Source organism: Triturus cristatus, chromosome 11 (assembly GCF_964204655.1).
Source record: "Triturus cristatus chromosome 11, aTriCri1.1, whole genome shotgun sequence".
Classification (NCBI taxonomy): Eukaryota; Metazoa; Chordata; class Amphibia; order Caudata; family Salamandridae; genus Triturus; species Triturus cristatus.
In genome coordinates, this window is record NC_140594.1 from 579,919,502 (window position 1) to 579,944,933 (window position 25,432).

Below are 25,432 nucleotides of genomic sequence, written 5' to 3' on the forward strand. Positions count from 1 at the left end.
TTATGTTACAGACGGACACATTCCTTTTTGATAGGCAAGATTAAGTGATTTGCCCAGAATCACAGGATGTTAAGTGTCCCCGCTGAGACTTGAACCCAGTTCCCAGCTTTGAGGTTGGCTGCTCTAGCCTTTAGACCACATCCTCTCCCGCTCCTAAAATTGTTACATTTCATTAGTACATTTAAATGCTTGACACACATTAAGGAAATCAAAACACACAGTGAATATAATGTCATGTATGATTATATAATTGCGACAAATAAAGGGTGGAGACTAAATTGCGCCGCTCCTTCTAACTTCCTTAATAACTTTAAAATTGAAAGTGCTCCCTTTTGATAAGTGAAGGAAACTGGGCATTAGTTTTAGCCATTTGAATCTGTGCTCATATTTTATTGTGGCTGAAAAACTGAAGTTGCAGCAAGAATATTTGTAAAGGTATTTAACAGCTAAATGTCCGCCGCTCTTTCATGTCTCTACGATGTATTGCCAGAAACAATACAACAATACCAATGAGAGAAATAAAAGCACTTGCATTAATTTGCAGCTGTTTAAACAGAACCAACACAAGTGGGTAGCAGCAAGAGCAGTTTTCCCCATGACCCTGAGGCCTGCCCTGCCACTGTTAAATGCATGTACATATCAATCATAAAGCAAGCTTAGCCTGCTTTTGTGCGGTATCCCTCATGAGGCAGATAACATCAGTCGCCACTTGGCGGCGCCTTCGTCTGTAGCTGCTTTGAAATGTGTCCTTGGAGATCGCTTTTTTTAGGTCTCGCCTAGGCAGTGCTTGCGCTGTCTCTTCTAGACATGCTGTATTCAGGATATGGGTATAAAGCTCCGCCCACTTTCCGCCCAACTTTTTAATTGGCTCCTGTTTCTGTCCTTTGTAAATGGTGGCTTTTCATTGGTCAATAGGCTTAGTAGTCCATCCTTAGTACTGCCTTGTCTCTTCTTGTAACCTCCCATGAGGACACCCCCTAGGTTTTAATTACAGCCCCAAGTCACTATGGAGCATATTATCAAGCACGGCGTTAAAATTATAGCCGCTTTGGCGGCAGAAAACTGCCGCTCAAGCGGCGATAAGGGGCTTGATAATATGCCTGTGAGTATTCCAATAGAAGCCCATGTTGACACCAAAACATGGGCTTCTATTGGAATTCTCAAGGGCGTATTATCAAGCCCATTATCGCCGCTTTAGCTGCAGTTTTCTGCCGCTAAAGCGGCGATAATTTTAACAACGTTTCTTGATAATATGCCCCTATTTTCTTAAAATGCTTCAGGCAGAACAAACACTTGGCCCTAAGCTAGGCTGGCAGTAGTTACTTTACTCACTACAACATCTCACATTTACATGAAACGTTCTACAAATTTCCCTTCATCAGCTCCACACAGAGTACAACCTAATCCAAAATGAATGCAATAATTATTTGGTCACATTTCAAAGCTACTAATTGTATATATGGACATAGCTATTTGAATGTACTCGTAGTACTGTCTTGCATACAATGCATTATGGGTAGGGTGGATTTACCATATCTTCTGCAGGGTGCAGTACCATATGTGACCAAAAGAGGTCCCCTTTTGTCCACATATGGTACTGCACCCAGCAACATGGCTAGGTAAAAGACATTGCCATTTATAATGCCAATAACTCCAACTTTGTAGACATGCAGTGCTGGTGCCTTGCTCACTAGGGACCTCTAGGAGCAGCTTGCGGTACTGCACCTAGACATGTAGTGCTGGTGCCTTGCTTCCTAGGGACCTCTAGGAGCAGCTTGCGGTACTGCACCTAGACATATAGTGCTGGTGCCTTGCTCCCTAGGGACCTCTAGGAGCAGCTTGCGGTACTGCACCGAGACATGCATTGCTGGTGCCTTGCTCCCTAGGGACCTCTAGGAGCAGCTTGCGGCACTGCACCCAGACATGCAGTGCTGGCGCCTTGCTCACTAGGGACCTCTAGGAGCAGCTTGTGGTACTGCACCTAGACATGCAGACCTGATGCCATGCTCACTAGGGACCTCTAGGAGCAGCTTGCGGTACTGCACTGAGACATACAATGTTGGTTCCTGGCTCACTACCCAAGCATTTGCAATGCACTAGGTCTCTCACTACTGAAAGTATGAGCTATTGGCATTGCATTATTTGCAACGCCAATACCTCAAACTATCACTAATGCGAGACCTATTGCATTGCAAATGCTTGTTTTGAATGAGGTGCTCATCCTACTAGAAAACCAGAGAGGCCCCACATGTCATCTGTGATCCGTGCCCGACATAACCCTTTGACAAGCCTTCTTTTCAATGTTTCTTAATACCTACTAGATTTTCATTGAGATAAAGAACATTGAAGGGAGTTGATTTTCAAACACTAATTACCATTCTTCACAATTGTCACACAGTTTTGTCAAGCTGGCCCCTCTCGTGCATGGGATATCTTCAATCACTTTTCTTTGTTGCCTTGCACTATAGGTTTACAAAAGGCTATTTACAATGACGTAGTGGTCACTCAGTCTCTTTGGCAGTTGTTCTTAGTGGAATGTGCAATCTGTTGGTGTTCTCTTTTCCTAAAGGGTCTCCAGTAGTTTGTTGGACTAGGGTAGCAGAAAAGGAATGTGCTCTGTGGTACAAGCCTTAATAAACATATATTATTAACCTTTATAGGGAGTGGTGCATTTTACTCGCTGGCGACTGGGATGGGATAGCAGACGTCAAACCCAAACACGTGTTTCCGGCTATACACCCCTTCTCAAGGGTTCTTTCGGTCCATTGGTGTTCCAAAAATCAAATAATACCCACTCTTCAAATGACCTATTTTAACAAATTTCACTCGTTGTTGGCAATAAGGGAATTTGCCATGCCTTCGAACGCCTTGGCGTTTAATTGTACTCGCCCTGGCGGAGGGATTCGAGGAAATGGCATGAACCGGAGGTTCAGCTGCGCAGGTGACCCCTCAGGGGTGGGACATGATCTGGGATAATTACCCTGGAAGCAGCACGAGATGAACTTGATCTGAGACCACCTTAACCATGTAAACTCACAACTTAATTGCACTCTTTGGGGTGCGAGGTATGGTCTTAACATAAAATAATCAATATAAAAGTAAATAAATGCTACTATTCATTATTAACATCATTGCTCAACAGTAAGCTGCTGCAAATTCACAACATGCAATCAAGAAACATATTTTTTAAATAAAGGAAGTAGTCGAAAGCCATATAAAATAAATGCAGACAGAAAAACAAGGTAAGCATTACATTTGGAAAGCAACGTTTGTTATAACTAGAGTTCACATAAATGTATCCAAACCACGAAATGTATGCTCCGGTGTAGAGGGACATCTACCGGTCAGAGGCTGAAGAACACAATAGACATGATTATGTTTGTATTTTTCGTAGTAAAGAAAATTGATCAGGACAGAAAAGGCTAACAACGTGTAGCCCAAATTCATGGACTATTACCTATTAGGTTCCCAGGGAAGGTGGGAATCGAATAGGGGGCATTGTTTGCCATTCGGGGCAGCAGCGGAACGAAGGATCCCATTAGAAAGAGCAGGCCGATCCGATTGTTGTTCAGTCCTGCCAAGTATAACGCATCAAGCGTTAGAAGAACGCATTTTAGTGTGGTGGTCCGCATCACCGCACTAAAATGCTAAGTCAGGCATTTATAGCACCTTGTGAAGCTGACAAGCAGGAGAGGGTGTGCCGCTATAATTAGCACTCATTGAACAAAGCAACGGGCGTGCACTATTCTGACAGCGCAGAGTGCGTGACAGAGCGCACTACTGCACACTGTGTAGTGCACTGCTGCCATGGTTTTGAGTTTGTTTAGAAAAGTTTACATGAACATTCATATTGTGCCAGATGGGTGTAGTCCGTCTGGCAGGCCAGGCCTGAGGCTAACTCAGCTGCGCTCGCTGCCGCCAGCATTCACTGAAGCATTCACGTGTCTCTCACAGAGAATGCAACAATGTGTATGTTTGCAGACACTCAGCGGGTGACGAGTTACGTTTCTTAGTTAAGTTTGGCAGCCCGCTCTGCTCACACCGCTGCCTGTGCCACTAGTAGTATTTGGTGCCTCTCATCATGCTGCCTCGTGATTAGACCAGCCCACAGCCCGCAGCTGCCGCAGACTCATTGCGGCTGTGGCTCTCTATCAGTCACTCTCAGGTCTGTAATCCTTGAAAATATATTTTATATACAGCGTCACTGCCTGAGCGAGCCTATTATACCATACCTTGCTGCTCTCAGGCTGCGCTGGAGAGGTGCCGCGGAGGGCTGGGAAGCGCTCCGCTTAGGTTATCCAGACCTTATTAGTGGTATGCCATTGAAATATTACTGTACTTACTATTAGAGTTGCAGCCTACTATTCATTTGATAATTCTGGTCAGGATCATCTTTCTTGCCAACAGTTCAGTGCATTCTGGAACTCGTAGCTTAGATCTTTTTAGTTAAATAATTTTTATTAAAGACAAAAGCGCACAAGATAAGCAATACAAAGTAAGCTAGTAGGAGCAAGTAATGTGTAAAACATGTAAGCTAGTATAGAAGTTGCCTTAAACAACAAATTAATACTACCGACAGAGGAAACAAGATTAAAGCAGTATAAAACAGTACAACTTAACAGTTTGCTAAGAACATGCGATAAAAGTCAAAGCATAGTATACCATAAGAAATATAAAAACTCCTAAAAATGTAACAGTGCAAATATATTATTTAAATAGAAGAGTGAAGATTTTTATAAAAAAGGAGAAAAAGGGGAGAGAGAGAAGGAAAGGATAGGAGGAGAGAGAAAAGAGCGGTACAGAAAAGAGAGAGGACAGAGAGAAAAGAGAGAAGAATAAGATGATGAAAAAAATAAAAATAAATAAAGACTATGGTGGTGACGATAAGAAGGATGTGAAGGGTAACCATAATAGGTCGGACTTAATCTGTACGTGAATGGAGGATTGAGGGATAGATGCAATTCTATGTTCGTCACATATATAATTCCACCAATGCAGAAAGGATAATTAGAATTGTCTTTCCAACAAGTGAGTATAACTTTAAAAGCCACAGCAAGGAACAAATCTAATAATGGAGAAGCAGGAGTATCTAAAACAAAATCTGGTGAAACAGTGCCTAAAAATACATTCTGAATATTAAGTTGTGCATTATAAGAAAAGATCTGAGTACATTTTGACCATATCTCCTTCCAAAAGGCACAAACCTTAGGACAGTAAAATAATAAATGTATTAAAGAGCCCTCAGCTGTAGAGCAAGACCAGCAAGATGATGTGACAGAGTGATTGATTTTATGTAACAAAAGCGGAGTAATGATGACTCTATTAAAAATAAAAAAGAGGGATTGTGTGAGATTTGCAGCTTTGGAGGTTTTGAATAATTTCTGCCAAAACTTATCCCAATGTGACACAGATAAAGTCAAGGAAAGGTCAGATTCCCACTCTAGTTCCACCTTAGATTTAGCCCGTGTGCAGGTAGGAGTAGACAGAAGTTTATAGATATAGGAGGCACTAGGGGTAGCATCGGCAAAAGTGTGGCAAAATAAAGAATCAGAAGGAGAGGAAGGGGGAGTTGGAAGAGAAGAGAATTTCTGTAGACACTCCTGCAGAATTGGGGCTAGTGTGTTATATTGCAGAATACAGGAATCAGGGAGATTGAAAGTAATTTGTAACTGATGGAAGGAGAGAATTACATTGTTGACAATTATTTGATGTACAAAAAGAAGGCCCTTCTCTTTCCATTGTTTGTAATAGAATGACTTGTAGCGAAATTTAATGTACTTGTTAAACCACAGAGATGAAGTTAGAAAGGATTCATAGTTATTCATGTTCTTAAAGAAAAGTGTGTGTAACAACATATAAGAATGTTTCAAAATGGGATACTTGGAAATAAAAGTACAGTTAGACATGTAAACAACATCTCGCATTGAAAAATCATTCAGCAAGGAACATTCAACATTAACCCAAGAGGGTTTAGGTAAGTCTTGATAATCCCTAGACAAAGCAAAAAATTGACGAATCAAGAAGGCATTGTGATACAAATTAAAATCAGGAAACCTTACACCACCTTCATTTTTAGGACGAATCAATTTAGCCAGAGCAATACGTGCATGTTTGTTTTTCCATAAAAACTTTGAGCATAGCGAGTTAATCTGGGAAAAATAATATTTAGGAATTTTGAAGGGTAACATTGATAGTAGAAACAAAATTTGAGGAACAATCATCATTTTAATTGTATCAAGTCTACCCCACCAAGAGAGGAACAATGGAGACCAGAGATTCAACAAATTAGTAATTTTAAGTTTTAAGGCAGAGAAATTCTGAGCGAGTGTATCACGAATGGTGGGGGTAAACCATGTACCAAGGTATTTTATTTTTTGGGGACACCCAGTGAAATTAGATGATTCAAACATATATCTGTAACATGAAGGATTTAAAGGTAAAACCTCAGTTTTAGAAAAGTTCAATTTGTAACCTGAAACCTTAGCGAACGATGCAATTTCGTTCAAAAAAGGGGGCAGGGAGGATACAGTGTTAGACATATAAATAAGCACATCATCATCATATGCGGACAGTTTAATATGTTGAGATTTAAGATGAAAACCAGTAATAAGCACATTATTTCTGATACGTTCTAGGAATGGTTCTAGACATAACAGGAAAAGTAATGGGGAGAGCGGGCAGCCCTGGCGTGTACCTCTTTGAAGGGAAAAATAAGGGGAGAAAAGACCATTGACAAAAATACAGGCTTTGGGATTGGTGTATAACAACTTAACACAAGAAATAAACTTTGGGCCAAAGCCAAACCATCTTAACCCCTTCGATGCTGCGCAGATTCCGCCGCTGTGCTGGCGGAATCTTGCGCGGGCGTGGTCATGACGGAATGGTTCCGTCATGAGCACAGCTCAACCGTGGGTCATGACGGAACCATTCCGTCATGAGCACCGAAGGGGTTAAGGTGTGAAGCAGAAAATCCCAATTAACACGATCAAAGGCTTTTTCAGCGTCCAGGGATAGCGCCGCTAACGGGGAGGGATATTTTGTACTGAGAGCAAGGATATTGGAAAACATTCTGGCATTGTCAGACGCCAAACGACCTTTAACAAAACCAACTTGGTTAGGATTAATGAGATGGGGAATAATTTTCTCTAAGCGAGAAGCCAAAATTTTTGCAAAGATTTTACAATCATAATTAATTAATGAAATAGGACGGAAATTTTTACAGTAGGAGGGATCTTTATCTGGTTTGGGGATTACAATGATAAGAGCTTCCAAAAAAGAACCACAGGCTTGGGAATTAGAAATAAAAGAATTAAAAAGTTCTAATAATTTGGGTGCAAAAATTGAGCAGAAAGCAGAAAGTAACTCAATAGAAAAACCATCCGGGCCGGGAGCTTTTGCTTTCTTCATAGAATTAAGTGCCTCAGTTAATTCTTGCAAAGACACTTCATCTTCAAGGGGTTGAAAATTATCTTGGGGAATTTGAGGCTTAGGGATATCCCTGAAAAACGTAGCAAGATCATCTTCAGAGGGATTGGTGGATTCTGTGTATAGGAGTTTGTAATAAGATTGAAATGTATCAATAATATCTGAGTCAGAAGATAGGAGAGAGTCATCAAATTCTGAGTGGATTGGGCCAATGGCTTTTCGTTCTGATTTAATTCTTAAATAGTTTGCTAGCATTTTCCCGGCCCTTTTTTGGCCTCCATGATATTTAGACTTAACCTTGAGGAGGATATTACAGGCCTCCGTTGTGGCAATCTTATTCAGGGTGGATTTAGCTTTGCTTAACTCTTGTAAAGATGATGAAGATTTGGAAGAGTAATACTTGTGCTCTAACGCTTTTATGTGGGTTAAAGTTTCTTTATATTTAGCATGTAGCAACTTTTTCTTTTTCGAGGAATAGGCAATAGTAAAAGCTCTGAAAGATGCTTTAAAAGCATCCCAATTGTTGTGTGGGGAAGTATCTGAAGATTTATTAAAAGAAAAAAATTCCTTAATAAAAGAGGTCGCTTCTGAAATAAAAGTGCGATCTGATAAAAGAAAGTTATTGAAACTAACCCCGGCGTAGCACTACGCTTCGCCCACGTAGTGTACGTAGCGCTGCCTGCTTCGCACTTTCCGAAGTAGGCGAAGCAGGGCAGCGCTACGCACACGCCGAGGGCGAAGCGTAGCTGCTTGCCACCCGCCACCCACCTCCCGCCTGCCCTCCTTTTAATAATATAAGCAATGAAAAATAAATTAAAGTAAGTCGACTTACCGTAAGCGCGGCGTCTCCGGGGCTCCCTCTTTCTGTTTCTAATTTCTTCTGGCAAATGCGCATGCGCGGACACCCGCGCATGCGCATTTGTCAGAAGAAATTAGAAACGAAGAAGAGGGAGCCCCGGAGACGCCGCGCTTACGGTAAGTCGCTTTACTTTAATTTATTTTATATTGCTGATATTATTTAAAAGAAGGGCGGGCGGGAGGTGGGTGGCACGTAGTGGGGCTACGCGAAGCGCGTAGTGTGCGTAGATTTGGGCACACTACGTGCTGCTTCACGTAGCCCCACTACGCCCACTACGCCCACCCTTAATTGAAACGCCATCTACCTTGTTTGCAAGTGGTGAGGGATAAGTCAATATGGGTGGAGACAGGAGCATGGTCAGAAATAAAAATAGATCCAATCTCAGATGACTGGAGACAAGGTAGCAGTGATTTGGAAACAAGAATATAATCAATACGAGATCTAGTATGATGTACAGGAGAGAAAAAAGTAAATTCTGAGGTATCAGGGTTACAAGTTTTCCAAGAATCGAATAGCGGGCGAGAGGAAATGGCTGTTTGAAAGGATTTGTGGGACTTGTCAGGTTTGAATTTGCATTTGGAATGCCTATCAGTGAACGGGTCCAACCAATTATTAAAATCGCCACCAATCACAATACTATCATTAGGAATTGATAATAATTTCAATTTGACAGAATTCCAAAAGTCAATATCAGGTTTAACAGGTCCATAAATATTGAAAAAAAACAGTTGTCTTTTATTAATGATAACCTCAGCCAATATCCAGCGACCATTCGGATCACACTCAGATGACAGGATTTGAGCATTAATGGATTTATGAAATAAAATAGCAACACCGCCATGTCTGTCATTAGCCGGAGAGAAAACAATCTGGTTGACCCATTGACGTTTAAGTTTAAGTGATTCTTTATCATTGCAGTGGGTTTCCTGTAAAAAAGCAACCTGGGTGTTAAGTTTAGCAAGATGAGACAATACCTTTTGACGCTTGACGGGATGACCCAGACCACGAACATTCCACGACACGACGTTAATGATATTTCCGGGACCAGGGGAACGTACAAACATAGGACCATAAAACTGCAGGATTGACAAGAAGAAGAAAGGAAAGACATGTTATATTCAGTAAAACATGAAGACAAGTTATATGAAATAAGCCAGACCTAGATACTAAGACTAAAAATGAGGGGAAACGAAGAGGAAAAGGAGAATAGAAATAGATTAAAGAGAGAAAAGAATACAATGGGAGAGGTAAGTGGAGAAAAGTAGACAGATCAAGGAAAAACATCCAGATCTGTAAAAAGAGAGAAGATCTAAGAGCGGGGAGCAAAGTGACACCGGAGGACACGGACCACCATGAAAACAGTTGAAAAAGACAATGAAATGAACCCGAACCTCACAAGTAGAAAGAGAACAGAAAAACAAGAAAGGAAGACATGCATATCAATATAACAAAGAAGAAAAACAGATAAGCGTATCAATATGACAATGAAGAAAAACATTCCGACAATAGGGAAGAGGGAAATCAAGAGCCAGTGTCCATGCCATGTGCAGAAAAATTTTGAAGAAAAAGTTTGAGTTTTCCTGGATCCTCGAAGGAGCGTGTGCGACCTTCATGCGTAATCTTGCACAGGCAGGGATGAAGAATTCCGTATTGAATGTTGAGCTGACGCATCTGAGGTCGAAGAGCAAGAAATTCTTTACGTCTGGCATTGGTAGCGTTGGAAATGTCTTGAGATATAAAAATATTATGGCCTGACCAGGTGAGACGTCGCTTGAGCCTGACAGCTTTCAAGACTTGCATAAGATCGGTAAACTCCAGGAAGAGCATTATGATTCCACGCGGTCTGTTAGCAGAAGGTAGAAGTCGACCCAATCTGTGTGCTCTTTGTATGTTGAGAGGATTTGATGGGGATGGAAGGTCAAGAAGCTCTGGAAGGAATTTCTTTAGGAATGATACTAGGTCAGCCCCTTCAACATTTTCCGGCAGGCCAAAAAGGCGAAGGTTGTTTCTGCGGTTACGATTTTCAAGATCCTCCGTGTGGAGCTTTAGTTTAAGGACTTCCTGTTCAAGAAAAGGTATCTTTGTAGATATATCCTGCAAGTCACTAACCCTCTGTTCGATATCCAGAACCTTACTTTCCATAACGATCCATCTTTCCTCAATTTGTTTAAGTCTATCATTGGTAGCGGACATGAATGGCTGGAGGCCACGAACCTCATCTAAGATGGAGTCCAAGACTGGATTCTGTGAAGACAAAATCGGTGAAGGAGGGTCGTTTTTGTGCCTCTTCGGTTTTGTACCTGAGCTCGAAGCTCTAGGGACATTGGGCTCGTTTGACATCCTGGAGCAGTAGAGAGTCCAGGATACAGTAATCCACAAGCAACAAAAGCTAGCGCCACTGAAACGCAGGATAGCAGGAAGATCAGCAGAAGCAGGAGTATGCCCAAAAGGACTGTTATGCAATATATAATCCTGGAGCAGCTAGACCGTATGGATACTGGAGCACAGACCAACAAGATCCCACCATGATTGGAATTGGCACAGCGATGTCAAAAAGAAAAGTGCCTCACGCAATCTGCAAGAAGTTAATTAAGGATACCGCAGCTTTGAGGAGCCTCAAAATTTTTGTGGAAACATTGTAAACAAAAGAGTCACACTTCCATATTCATATTGGGTGAGGGCATAGTGAGAAGATGAAAAAAGAAAAAAGAAAAACGAGCACCGCAAAAGAGACATACAAAATGGCGGTCACTCATAGCCCAGAGGTAAATGACAGCATCAACTGTGAAGAACTGATGGAATGGTGGCAAAAACAGCTCACTGCACCGGCCCCATCACAAAAATGCAGAAATAGGGAGTTTATAGACACCAGGCACTGGGCAGCAAACAATTTAGGAGGAAGACGCCATAAAAATCGGAACGCGAGCGCCGCGATTTAAAATGGCGGACGCTCGCGTTGTGTGAGGGAAAATTCACCGCCGCGGCTCCTGGGGTGGAGAACAAAGTAGCAGACTCCGTTTGCAGCCAGCTGACTCACCGACCCATCATGTGCCTGGAAAAGTCTTCCGAGCAGGAAGAGGTGGTGTCCGAGTGTCAAGAATTCCTGTCATGCGAGGGAAGGAAAACACGCCCTTATGTAAACAGGAGAGCTGTTACATAACTCAAGGAGAACACGCCCTTATGTAAACAGGAGAGCTGTTACATAACTCAAGGAAAACACGCCCTTATGTAAACAGGAGAGCTGTTACATAACTCAAGGAAAACACGCCCTTATGTAAACAGGAGAGCTGTTACATAACTCAAGGAAAACACGCCCTATAAAGGGAGGAACCGGGAGGTACAACGCTGTCGGATATTGTGTTTACACCGACGTACCTGCTTAGTGAAGAGCAGTGTTCCGGAGTGGTGCTCCAGTAAGGCAAGAACGGAGGTAGGTCGAGTCGTTACTCCCTGGGCCGTGTCTTGCCCCATCGTCACCTGTGAAGGACCCGGAAGCTCTACCGGATAACCATTGAGCTTCGCTTTTTGACTCGGCTGAGTCAAAGCGCAGTGCGCTTTTGCTGGTTGGAGTCGTAACTCCCAGCCCGACCAGAGATACAGGGACTGCCAGCTGTAACGCACACCAGGAGGTGTTTGCCGCGTTACAGACTCGGAAGTCCACAGGATCGATCGAGCGGCTGCTCTCGGTTCAGTCTTCTTTTCTTGTGATTGGGGTATCGGTGACGCATCACCAGGAGGTGACTCCGCGTCCCGGTGCAGTCTGAGGAAGAGGTTGAGCGGCTGCTCCCTTCAGGTAGAGACCCCGGCTGGGTGTTTCCCTGACTCCTCGATTCTCCCCAACACTCTTCGTGCCCCTCGCAGCCTACCGATTGGCATTGTCGGCCATTTAATTTCTGCCCTCTGTTGGCATACGCAGGGATCGGCGTATATGCAGAGGACGGTTAGGACCATCCGTGCTGTGGGCTGGTAACGTACTTAGCCTGGAGGATTCCAGTGACTATAACCTTTGTTTATTCCTTGTATTATTTTTGCCTTCATTAAAATAACTAAACCTTCACAAGTGGTTGCGTTCTCATTATCGTGTCTGTTAAACGATCCTGAGACGTTCAGGGCGTTACACCGAGGGTGAAGAATCGATACGAAAGCTCCGCGCTCGCACAGAGCTTACGGAGAAGCCGCCATGTCGCTGCGGCGTCGAAGCCACGCCCCCTCGTAGCTTAGATCTAAGGTGTAAGTTTGCTCTCAAACCCCCCAGCAGTGCACAGGGATGTTGCTAAAAGCTCTGAGCTGACAGTGACTGTCTGGGACTGGTTGCGGGCGTGATTTACAGTCACTCTCAGGTCTCTCATATCCGCAAAAATCACTTCAACTAGATGTCTAATTATTAGCTCTGCCTGAGCTTTCACTTTAGAACTCCTTTGGAGCGAAAACGAAAGCAACTGCAATCAGGTTTTATAGATGGGCCATTGACAAGTGGGAGGTAAGGACGCACACGTGGAAACCTCCCGCCTCATTGGGGAGAGCTGACGTGTTTGTGCGATTGGAAACTGACAACAGCCACAGTCAAAAATCCTCAGGCGGGCCGAATGAATAGAAACTGTCTGCAGCGAGTGCGAGTGACTCTGCAGACGGTTCAGCTAGAGTGACAGTGGCACTACGAAGCCGAGGCTTCATTTCCCAGCCCTGTGTGACTTGGTAAGTCAAATATCAGGCTGGGGATTAATGTTCCCGCTGGTGGAGGTCAGAGTTTTGTCTACTGCCAGTTTTTACTCTCATCGTGAAGGAGCACAGAAGGTTAATATACCTGCTGCAAATAAAGTCTACCAGCACATTATAGGACTGTATTTTATGTGGATAGCTCAGGGGGTTGCTGCTTTTGTCATAGAGATCCCTTTGTTACTTGGGGTTAAGCAACACCTGGCGCTGATGTTGGGGTGGAGGGTGCCGATTATTTAGAAATAATAGGTTTAAAAGTGCCTGCTGCAGAGTTAGAGTTCCTCTTTGCTCAAATGGCTGTAATTTTTTATATTTGTCTGCTTCCATGTACTTCAGTGCATGATTTTGATCATGTGAAAGTGCTACTCTAAGTGTCACACATTTAGTCGTGAATGTCACTCATAAGTACACTGAAACTATGAAAATGTCACAGATAAGCAATCTGAAACCTTGGCAGCTATGGTTGTCATGGTGGGACGAAGAGAACTTGTGCTGGCTTAGTCTCCCTGCCACCACTGCTGAATAGACTGTAAAGTCTTGGGCTCTGGGTCCAGTGCTTAATTTGTAGAAAAATAAGTGCCAGGACTCTCGTCAGGGGGCCACCGCAGTTTGCACCACACATTGCCATAATACTTAAAAAAATATTAGCCATCGCACTGCTACAAGTGTGACAATTCAGACTGTTCGAGGCCGCCAAAGCTTTAAGAATGGCTTGAGCAGCAGGTATTAGTTGTTTGAATTTATATTGAATAAACAAACAACTGCTTTTCGGCTCCTCTTTAAATTGCACAAACTGTGCCACCATGTGGCAGCTATCAAGAGTGCAGGTTCCGGCACGTAAGTGCCGGTGTTGACAATTAAGTGCCGGTGCTGAGTACCAGAAACCACTGGCCCAAATTAAGCACTGCGTGCTACCCATCCGCAAAGAACTTCAGCACATTGTTAGAAATGGAAAGCACTACATAAATGATACCACACGTCAATATAATCAAGGATGTTATGATAATCACTCAAATAGGTGCACGGAGGATCAATCTCTTGAATCTTACTCCCCACATTTCATTTTTAATACACAAAAACAAGCACAAGTTAAGCTGAAATACCCTTTCTTCCTAAAATAATAATAATTAATAATCCTTGAATTTCTATAACGCGGCTAAAAGTCGTAAAGATACCCATGATGCAAAGTAACACTCTGAAGAAGACTGCTATTCAAATGTCCACTTAACTCCTGCATGCTTTATACTTATTGCCACATTGCTATCTGTTTTGAAAATGCATATTCCATCTATATGGAAACTTCAATTCTGTCTACAAATGTGTTCATCAGCAAAAAGTGCTCTGACATCAACCAGGGCACCATCTAATCTGGGTGCGGGGGGTCATAGAGGGAGGGGCGTCTACTGTGCTCCTGCTCTCCTGCGTCCAACAGGAACAAGAAGCAGGCAGCCAGGGTCCCTCCCCTAAGCCAATCACAACGCTGCAGTGCAGCGCTGCGATTGGTCTGAGCGTTGTGACACGACGCTCAGCCAGGGGCTGGAGGGGTGGGCATGTTCTCCATGCAGGCTGCAATGCATCCTGCATGGAGAAGGGGAAAGTGCACATTACTGGGTTGGGCTACCCGAGAGGGCCGACCAAAGAGCCATTGCTCACTCCGGAGTGGGCAAACCACTCTTCCCCTGCCCAGCTCCGTAAGCAGAACAGCCCCGCCCACCCACCCAGCCCCAAAAGAAACATAAAATGGTAATAACTAAAAGTTATTTCCATTTTATGTTTTTGATTCTCGCACTGCGCGAACGCAGTGGGGCGACGCTCCTCCACCATAGCGGAAGAGCTGCCACTGTTAGAATGTTGTGAAAGCTCTCTGAGAGGGACGTAATGTTAATTGTATTTGAATTGTCTCATCTTACAGCAAACTGTTTGAAAAACCATTAGCATAACATCTCCGAGCACTTTCACAGCCCTCTGGAGGGTCTTCACTATCAGCCCATATGCTAAGCGATCATGGTGCAGCGCTGGGCAGTACCTCCTCTGCTGCACGAGAGCCACAGTGGAAGGCTTGGTGGATGAAGTACATGAAGGCTCAGCTCTTTTGTAGCTTGAGAGTCCGAGAAGACCTCGAGGTGAGCTAGAGCCAAGCACCTGGCTTGTTACTGGTTCGACTATCCAGTGCCTTGCCCCCCTCCACCCGGTGCTTAATTTGAGCCAGTGGTTTCCGGTGCTCAGTACCAGCACTTCACTGTCAACACTGGCACTTGAAGGAGTCTGCCACAAGGTGGTGTTGTCTGGCTAATCACAACAACAGGTGATTATTAATTCAATGTACATTAAAAATGACAATTACATGCCACCCAAGCCATTCTTATAGCTTTGGAGGCCTGAAATAGTCTGAAATGTCACACTTGTAGGCGTGTGATGGTTAGTAGTTGTGTTGTTACTATCATTGGCAGCATTGCAGTGGCAATGTGTGGGTCAAGCTGCAGTGGTCTTCTGACGAGAGCCCTGGCACTTATTTGTTTTTTACAAATTAGGCACTGCGACTGTTTTCATACCTTTCTCTATTTGCTTCTGTCTTTCTATTGTGCCATTCTCTGTCTTCGCTGCATCAAAGTCTGATGATGAGAAATAAGTTCTGGTCCCCACAAATGAGAGCTAGTGCTTCATTTGAGCTGGGGGTTTCGGGTGCTTGGCACCAGCACTTAATTGTCAACATCGGGACCAATGACAGCCAGCCACATGGTGGCGCTGTTTACCCTATTGTGTGATGAACACAACAACAGTTGTTTAATTATTCTATTTACATTAAAAATGACTAATACCTGGCACTCAAAGCCATAAAAATAGCTTGTGTGGCAGGTATTTGTCATTTTTGATGTATAAAAAGTCTGAATTGTCATTAGTAGCTCAATGGGTGATGCAAGCTGCTGTTGTATCTAGACAGCGTCCCTGCCACTTATTTCTTTACAAATTAAACACAGGCCAGTGCCCATCATTTCCAACCACCTCCACACATTAGGCACTTAGACGTAGGACTCTCACCTTGTATAGCATCACTTTGAAGAAAGAATTAGGGTCAGATTTAGATCATGGCGGACAGGTAACTCCATCACAACGGTGACCGATATCCTGTCTGTCGAAATCTAAAGCTCGTTATATCCTATGGGCTTTATATTTCAGCGGACGGGTTATCTGTCACTGTTGTGATGGAGTAACCCATCCCCAAAGATCATAATCATGCCCTTAGTATCAGTATCAAGCTCAGAGCCCTTGGTCATGCAGCCCTGGGCCTCTCTGCATGGAATGGACCTGGTAAGGACTGAGGGGGAAGAGGTCCCCAAGCGAGTTTGGTCTATCGCTGTGCAGGGTGAAGGCTGAGGTGGCAAATGCTGCAGCTCTGAGCCAATATCATGCAGTCCTTGGTGTCTTGCTGTAAGGGACGAGCTTCTGGGTAGTTTAATCCTCATGAGCATTCAAGTCCCAGGATCTCTCTTTGCAAAAGTGATCCTAGAGTCATGCCCTGGCCTCTTATTATAGGCATTACTCATGATGAATTCCACCTGTCCTTGATTCGATGCATGGCCTCTTGCTACACTTGCCGGATCTGAAGGTGAAGAGGGATTCCATGTTCATGCCCTTTCAATCCTTGATGCTTTGGTTTCTCATAGCCACTCTCCGGTTGCAATAATTTGTTAAATTGCTTCTCTCTTTTTTCTAGGCTTCTGAACTCTAATAAATTTACACTGATCAAGGACAATGCTTTCCTGGGACTCTCTCACCTGCAGTACTTGTAAGTAAAAATCTTTCCACCTCCACATGTACAGAATGGTTACGCAGGCAAAATGACTGTGCCGGGATTGTGGGTATAAGGCATGACAAAGTATTGCCATGCAGTCAACTAGTGAACAGACATTTGCGAAAATGGTAAGACTTATGACACACTGGTTCACACAATAATCTGTAAGTCCATGGTAGAGGCATTCACTTGTGGTAAATAATTTAATTACCGGAACTTAATTTGATGCGGAAAATCTATAATAATAGCTCATTAAAATAAGAGGCAGAATCCGTGGTATTAGAGGTTCGGAACGGGCTTTATTCCAAAATCAATTCGAATTGATGGACTCCATATTCCATCACCACGAAGGTTCAGGAAGTGAAGGACCAACTTTATTGACAAGTAATCATTTTTATACAATACGCATTACAGTGAAACAGATGCAGGAGGCGTAACAGTTGATAACAAAGATAAGAACATGCATGCGTAACTAAAATGGGTGTAACTGGGCGTAATTTAAAGAACGTCATCAGGTATGATGTCACAATAGGGTGGTTCCATGAAAGAATTTCGCAATGTCAGCAGAAATACTTGGCAGAGATGCGCGCGCAGCAGCATGACGTGTGATTGACGTGCAACTAGGGGGTGAAGGGGACTTGACATTTAGCTCTACATGTGGAGACAGAAGTCTGGGGTTATGTCAACCTAATCCCAAATCATATCTAACATCCTATGTTTAAAGAACTATGTTATCCAAAAAGAGAGGTCTCTTAGGATAGAATCTTATTCTATACTGGCTATACTGACTATACTGACTGTTAGTGCGTGTACAAGCGTCTAAGTGTCTACACTAGATGCGAGGGCAGAAATCTTCCATAGTAACAGGGCTATGAATTACTTGCATAAAGACAGAGAAGCCGGGCCTTTTGCTCGGTAGCTGAAAGAATGTTTACTTAAACTACTAGACAGGAATGCATTGGGTGAGGAGCGGAGCAGAGCAGATAATCTTGAAGGTGAAATACAGTTTTTGGCAAGCAGACAGATCGAGTCAGGCACCGTTAGCCGCGCAGGGAGTAGGACAAAGTTCATGGGTACAGATGCGAGCTCAGACTGGAGCTTTCAGAGGCAGAAGGCAGAAAAAGGCTTAATGGCAGAATCAGGGCCTACTCGCCTGGACTGTAAAAGGGGATAAATGAATCATATAAAGCCGGTGGCCTTTCATACTTAGGAATAGAATATCCGGCCCATTCATGGCGGATCTGAAAGAGGACATGTTGACGGTGGACGCACATGTGTTTGCGTCTTCATAACTGGAACTGGAGGAAACATACATGTACTTGTGATTTATACATGAAGCCGTTGGGGTCCAAGATAGGGGACATAACTGATCATAAAAATCCATATTTCCACATTCCCTCCTTGTCCCCTACTTGCCCTTAAGAGATATCAATCTTCATCAATCCGTTGATCTGTTCATATAGCATCATTTGTTCTTCTTTCTTCTTCCGGGATGAATGAAATCTTGGTGGTGGAATACACGATGTGGCACACAGACCACAAACCGCTGGTCCACATTGTAGGCATAAGCAGCAACTGAATAGTATGAGAAAGCCAATACCTAGGAAGGATAGGACCCTCCATCCAAAGGTTGATAATACACTCCAAAACCAACCGGACCAAGTCCAGGTGCCTGGATTCTGGTGTATCTGGCTTACAATTTTATGAAGGCGAGTTATGGCTTTATATACAGATGGCGAATTTTCTGGTATGAAAATGCAACAACTTGATCCGATGACCCTACAAGCTCCGCCCCTATCGGCCAGAATGACGTCAAGGACAAGACGATTTTGAAGCACAACAATCCGCATAGCAGACTGCTCTTCTGTTAAATTGCCTAAGGCGGAAATAGTTTCGTTCACTACTGCTTCAAGGGTTCTGGTTAATCTACGTATCAGCTTACTATTAGTGACTGTACCTATATAGGGAAAGAGACCTTTATTGAAATCTGTGTATATTTCCCATGCTGTTTCAGTGTAGTCGACTATTGGGAGATCTCTCCGTTCTCTATTGTGTACTAAGTGAGTATTTCTATGATAATCAGGAGGAGCTAGGAAAACAGGTGGCAAAAGGAATCCGATGTAGCAGGTACCATCCCAATCTAGAGGCAGACGTATATATGCAGTCTGACCACATACAAAGTAGGAATGGCGAGAAGCTCTAAATGTAGATTTGCCTTGATCACTGAATTCTATTATAGTGGTGCATTTACTATGGCCCATGTGTATGGAGCCATTCTTTCTTATACACAATTCACCTTTAACTGGAAATACTGACATAGCGGGCAAAATTGGTGCAGCTTCGGATTCAACATTCAGGATCATGAGATTAAGCGTAAAATTACCTAATCCATATACTTCATTTTCTAGATCAGTTCCTGTTCTTTTGGGAAGTCCCTCCTTGTTAGGGTAACAGACTTTAAGCAAGACTAAGTTCAGGTTTCCCCATACCCAGTTGTCTTGATAAACTGCGGAATTCGAATCTAGGGAATTAATTAAACTAAACCATGCTCCACAGGAGCCATTGTGTGTGAACGGATATGGAAAGAGAGGCAGAATTCCCTTATAGTTCTGATAGGGAGGGAGTCGGCCACATATCCAACAATTTGTAACATTGCTAGCCTGATGGGAATGATGTAACATACTAATAAAAGTGTTATTGCGCAGCGCAAATCTATAGGACAACTCATGCGAGGGTAATTCACTAAAAGAACGTTCAGCAGTAACATTGTAAACATGTTTAGAAATAGGATAATATATGTGCAATAATATACTTGCAGCGATTATTAAAAGACATAAGAAAAACAGAATTAATAACGTCACTGTGCAATGACTACGCAGTGATTTACAGTACGCATGTTTTTTCAACTGGATTTGATTATTTCTTTCTCTATTCCGGTCCAGAGGATACATGTCAGAGACAAATTCAACCGATTCACCTTGGAGAGGACTTAAACAATCAAATTGTCTGACTTATTGGACCTCAATTTTAGTCTATATAGTTCTGAGTTCGTTTGCTCAACCAAGGGGAGCTTTGAGTCTGTCTTTGAGGAAATACAGGGTTTAGTCTCTATATCGGATGGTAATCCATGAAATTTCTTGATATGACTTGAATGTATCCAGTCTTTTCGACCTTCGATCTTCACGGCTGTCCTCGTGGTTAACAGTACGAGTTGAGGCGATTTCCACCTAGGATCCAGCTGAGACTTCCGGTCAAAGTTCCTCACTAACACCAGGTCCCCGGGAATTACGTCATGGGGTTTCACCTCGGTGTTGTCGGGAAAGGCTGCAGCTACCTGTGAACGACAAGATTGTAGTGCAGACATCAAGGAAGCCAAGTAATCTGTCAGCATATTACAGTCTACATCAGTGATTTTGCGAGGTATAGGCGTCCCCCACATATTTGGTGGTCTACTGAAGATCACCTCATAAGGGGATAGCCCTGTTTGAGAGTGCGCTACCATTCTCATGTAAAAGAGTGCAACTGGTAAGGCTACTACCCAGTCGACACCTTTCTCTCTACATATTTTGGACAATCTAATTTTCAGAGTTTGATTATGTCGTTCCACGAGACCTGCTGCCTCGGGGTGTCGGACACAATGAAATCTCCATTGATAGCCTAACAAAAGTGAAACGTGTTTCATTAGTTCGGATGAGAACGGCTGGCCGTTATCTGAGTAGACAGCACGTGGTAAACCGTACCGTGGGAAGAATTCTCGAACTAACTGTTTGGCAGTAGTCGGGGCAGTGTAATCTGAAACCGGGTATGCCTCTGTCCAACGGGAAAGAGCACAGACAACTACAAGAACATATTTGAATCCTCGACATCGTTCCATCTGGATATAATCCATCTGGAGGACTTCAAAAGGGTGATCAGGAGGCTGAAATCCACCCTGTTCTACGGGAATGCTTTTACCTGGGTTAAACTGACAACAGATCATACAGGTACGGACTTTTTGTTTAGCTGCTGCTCGTAAATGTTTGTTGAACCAAATGTGTTGAATGCTGTCTAGCATAGCCTTTTCTCCTAGGTGCGCTGGACTATGTATTGTATTAATGATAACTTGGACCATTGAGTCGGGAAGAAACCATACAGATTTTTCCTTCGTCATCCATCCTTGATCCGTTTGGATCCCTCCTAATTCAGTCCATTTCTTTATTTCGTCTGGTGTAGCATGTGTCTGTATGTCAATTACGTCAAGAGCGGGATCCTTAACCATCATGCAATGTGTTGGTGTCGGAACTATTGTCTTTGTCATGTCAGATGTGTGAGTTTGAGCAGTCTGTTTAGCTGTTCTGTCAGCTAGATCATTGCCTTGGGAAATGATATCAGTAACTTTCGTATGAGCTTTACATTTCATAATTGATATTGCAGCGGGTAGATGTATTGCATCTAATAAGGCATGAATGAGGGGTCCGTGCTGAATGTGGGCACCGTGAGAAGTTAAATAACCTCTCTCTCGCCACAGCACGCCGAAGTCATGTACAACTCCGAATGCATAACGTGAATCAGTGTATATGTTGACTTTTTTATTTGTGGCTTGAATACAGGCTTGTGTCAGAGCGATGAGCTCTGCTGCTTGAGCTGACAAGGTATTAATACGATTTGTTTCAATGACTTCAGTGTCTGTTGTGACTGCATACGCGGCCACTAGCTCTCCTGTACTTGTTCTCATACATGAACCATCTACATACAACGTCAGGTCTGGGTCTGACAATGGGACGTCTGTCAAGTCTTGTCTGGGTTTCGTCGTGATAGTAATAACTTCAATACAATCATGTGCTAATGGGTCTGTTCCGTTTACTGGTAACAGTGTGGCAGGATTTAATGTACTACAACGTCTGATTTCTATGTGTGGCTGAAACAATGTCAATTCGTAACCAGTGAGTCTTGCTATAGTCAAGTGTTGTGTTTGCGTTCGGTTCAAGAGAACCTCTACTGCGTGTGGTACTTGTACTGTCAATTGATGTCCTAACACTATGGCATCGCTTTGTCTGATTGCTAAAGCTGTCGCTGCCACTGATTTCAGGCACGCAGGCAGAGCCTGAGCTACGGGATCTAATGTACTAGAAAAATAAGCACATGGTTTGTGTGATCCTGCTTGTTCCTGTGTGAGTACTGACAAAGCAGTACCTTCGCGTTCTGTAACAAAGAGTGTAAAATGTTTATTGTAACATGGTGTTGCTAAGACAGGTGCTTGACATAAAGCTTTCTTTAGGCTTTCAAAAGCTTGTGTATGTTCCTGAGTCCAAGGGAGGACAGTCGATGTGGCTGCCTCCTGTGTTGTCAACTGAATGAGTGGTTTTGCTAGAAATGCATACTGAGGGATCCACTGCCTACAATATGAAGTGAGGCCTATAAAAGCCCGCACCTCCTTTTGTGTCTTGGGTATTGGCATGTTAGCAATTAACTGGATGCGATCGGGTGTAAGCTGCCTTCCCTCCTTGGACAGCGAGTGACCAAGGTAAACAACTCGCTGGACACAGAATTGCAGCTTAGAAGGGGACACCTTGTGCCCCTTTTCGGCCAAGAATTGTAAAACCGTCAGTGAGGCTTTTTCACATTCAGGTTCGCTTCTAGCGGTGATCAGCAGATCATCGACATATTGAAGCAGGGCAGTGTTGACTGGCATGTGTATACTGTCAAGTTCTCGTTTCAGTGCTTGGCTATAGATGCTGGGGCTTTCTGTGAATCCTTGAGGTGCGCGTGTGAATTTAAAGCTTCGTCCATTTAAACTAAATCCGAACAAGTATTGGCTTTCCGGATCTATTGGGACGCTGAAAAAGGCATTCTTGAGATCAATTACAGTAAAGAATGTTGCTTCGGAATCAATGGCTGTCAGTAATGAAGAAATATCTGGGACTACGGGGTATTGTGGTACAATACATTTATTTAATTCGCGCAGATCAATAACCAATCGATATACTGACGGGGCTTTTGGATCAGTTCGTTTAAGAATCGGAATTATCGGTGAATTACATACATTGGAGTCAGTTTCCACAACCACTCCTTGGGTAATAAGCTCGTCAATGATTTGCAGTAAAGCCACTACAGCATCTGGGGGTAACTTGTATTGTCGCATTCGTGGTAGTACCACTCCTGCCTTTAGTGTGACTCGATATGGTGTAATGTTCATGCAACCAACATCTGTAGGGCCTTGTGCCCATAAATGTGTGGGTAAAGTCTGCAGTCGGTGATCCATGTCTCGGGACACATAGTGCCCTTTGAAATCACGTAGAAACAATCTTACTCCTTCCGGAGAACAACATATTATAGCTCCTAGAGCTTTCAAAGTTTTTATACCTAACAGGTTTTCTGGACATGATTTAGTAAGCAATAAATCTGTAGTTCGTGTCAAGGGACCAATCGTAAGGGGAAGAGGCTGTGATACTTCGTTAACGATAGGTTTTCCTGAAAAACCAAGGGAAATATTCTGTGAGCCTGAGAGGGGTGCCCCTGGAACTTCACTTCGTTTTATGGTTGTTCGGCTTGCCCCTGTATCAAGTAAAAAATTTCTATCTTGGCCTAATAGTTCACTGTGTACATAAGGTCCTTCTTGATCTACAGGGACCTCGATAAGGGGTAAGTCAACTTCCCTCTCTAGGCTGTCTCATGAGTATCGTTGATAATCAGGATAGTCATACTGTGCGGTCTGATACATCTGTCGTGTCGTTGTTTGTGTGGCAGCAATAGGCTGCGGTGGTGGAGCTGTCATAGATTGTTGCGGAGCTGGCATAGACTGTGCATGCTGCGGAGCTCCTTGTTGGTTCTGATCCTGTCTAAGTGGCCGTGGTCTTTCTTTTGTATTACCTATGGCGATATTATGTTTTAAAACTGGACAATCGTGTACATAATGACCTGGCTGTTTACAATAGTTGCATGTCCCTTTTACAGGACCTGCTGAAACACTGGACTGTGTCATACCCTTTTTATGACCGTCAGCTGGAACCGTCTGAGAAACTAGCATTTTCATTTTCGTGTCTTTCATGCGTCTTTGTTCATGTTCTTGTTCCTCTCTAATTCTATTGTGATGGTACTGTAGCATTTGTAACAAGAGTTGCACTATCCCATCCAGGGTGGTGTCCCTCTATGCGCACAGCGTTGTGGGGTAACAAAGTTACCAATTTTCGTTCTGGTTAAACCAAAGTTCATTTATTCATGATTAGAAATTAGAAATTCATTGTTCTGTGTAACAAATTATCACATGTAACCATAACCATTCTCGTAGCTGTATCTGAGGCTGTTGGTTGTTTTTCCAACAACGTTCCCCTTTGTTTATTGGACGATTTGTCAATGGCTGTTGTCAATATTTGTGATGGATAACCTCGCTTTACAAAGCGTCGTTCCATTTCCAAGGTTTGTTGGGTTAGTTGTTGGGGTTCAGAGATGATTCTCTTTATCCTGAGAAATTGGGAAAATGGTAGATGTCGTTTTAGAGAAGGTTGATGAAAACTCGAGTAGTGTAACAGATTGTTTCTGTCTGTGTCTTTCCTGAAGAGTGTAGTTTGTTTTCACTTATTTAACTATGTTAACGCTTTAATGTGTAAGTGGAAGTTAAATCCCATGAGGGGACATGCAACATTATCTCCTGTTTTTGTTTACAGGATTCCTCCTGATGAAGGGTTTTACCCGAAATGCATAGAGGATAACCACCAGCACCTTTGTTGACACAACATGTGATAATTTGTTACACGGAACAATGAATTTCTAATTTCTAATCATGAATAAATGAACTTTGGTTTAACCAGAACGAAAATTGGTAACTTTGTTACCCCACAACGCTGTGCGCATAGAGGGACACCACCCTGGATGGGATAGTGCAACTCTTGTTATTTCTTCGACCTTGGTTTAGGGGTCGCTCCTCTAGCAGCACGCCACTACTTGTTAAAATTCAACACACTCAGAGATTAAACGGGAGTGCGCGATATTTCAACACTTGACTGTAGCATTTGTAACATTTGTGACGAAGTGTTACCTTGCCATGTACTCTCGAATTTCAATACTCTATTCTTAACTTGGGGCAAGGAATTTTCAACTAATTTTGTCACAAACAGATGTGGATACGATTCGCTACTTGCTTTTATTCCACTATTTATACCAAAACATTTTTCGAATCGGGCATAGAAATCACTAGTGTCCTCATCGTGCTTTTGTTTACAGGCTGAGATTGCACCCCAGTCTTCCTTTTTCGTAGTTAATAAACGTGGCAGTACCTGTACTAGTAAACCTGGTAGTGTTTTGGTCTTTTCCCCAAGCCCTGAACCTGGACCTCGAGCTTTTTCTTCATTTTCTAATGCTGTCCAATCTATCTTCTGGTCTCCCACCTCCCAATCCTTTTCCTTGAGTTTTTCGTAAATGCCCGCAGGCATTAATACCTTCAATATTGTCATAATGTCGGGATAGGTATACTCTCCCATGAGCAACATGTCTTTAATTTCACGGTGGAAACCCGCTGGGTCTTTGTCATGACTGGGTACCACTTTCTTCATTTCTAATAGTTCTATTTTAGATATGGGTGTGTATACAAACACACGTTTAAACTGATTGTCATCACCTTTTATCGGGTGCACTTCGCGTAAGGGATTCTGTCTATCCATGTA

The 25,432-nt window shown here is 43.2% G+C and overlaps 1 protein-coding gene across 1 annotated transcript in view; it reads left to right on the forward strand.

Annotated features, from left to right (window-relative positions):
• The window catches only part of LGI3 (leucine rich repeat LGI family member 3), a 195,524-nt gene that overhangs the window by 75,588 nt on the left and 94,504 nt on the right, over positions 1-25,432 (forward strand). Inside the window, exon 3 of the mRNA XM_085633810.1 lies at positions 16,716-16,787. Coding sequence (XP_085489936.1) covers positions 16,716-16,787 — 72 coding nt within the window. The remainder of the gene's footprint in view (positions 1-16,715; positions 16,788-25,432) is intronic.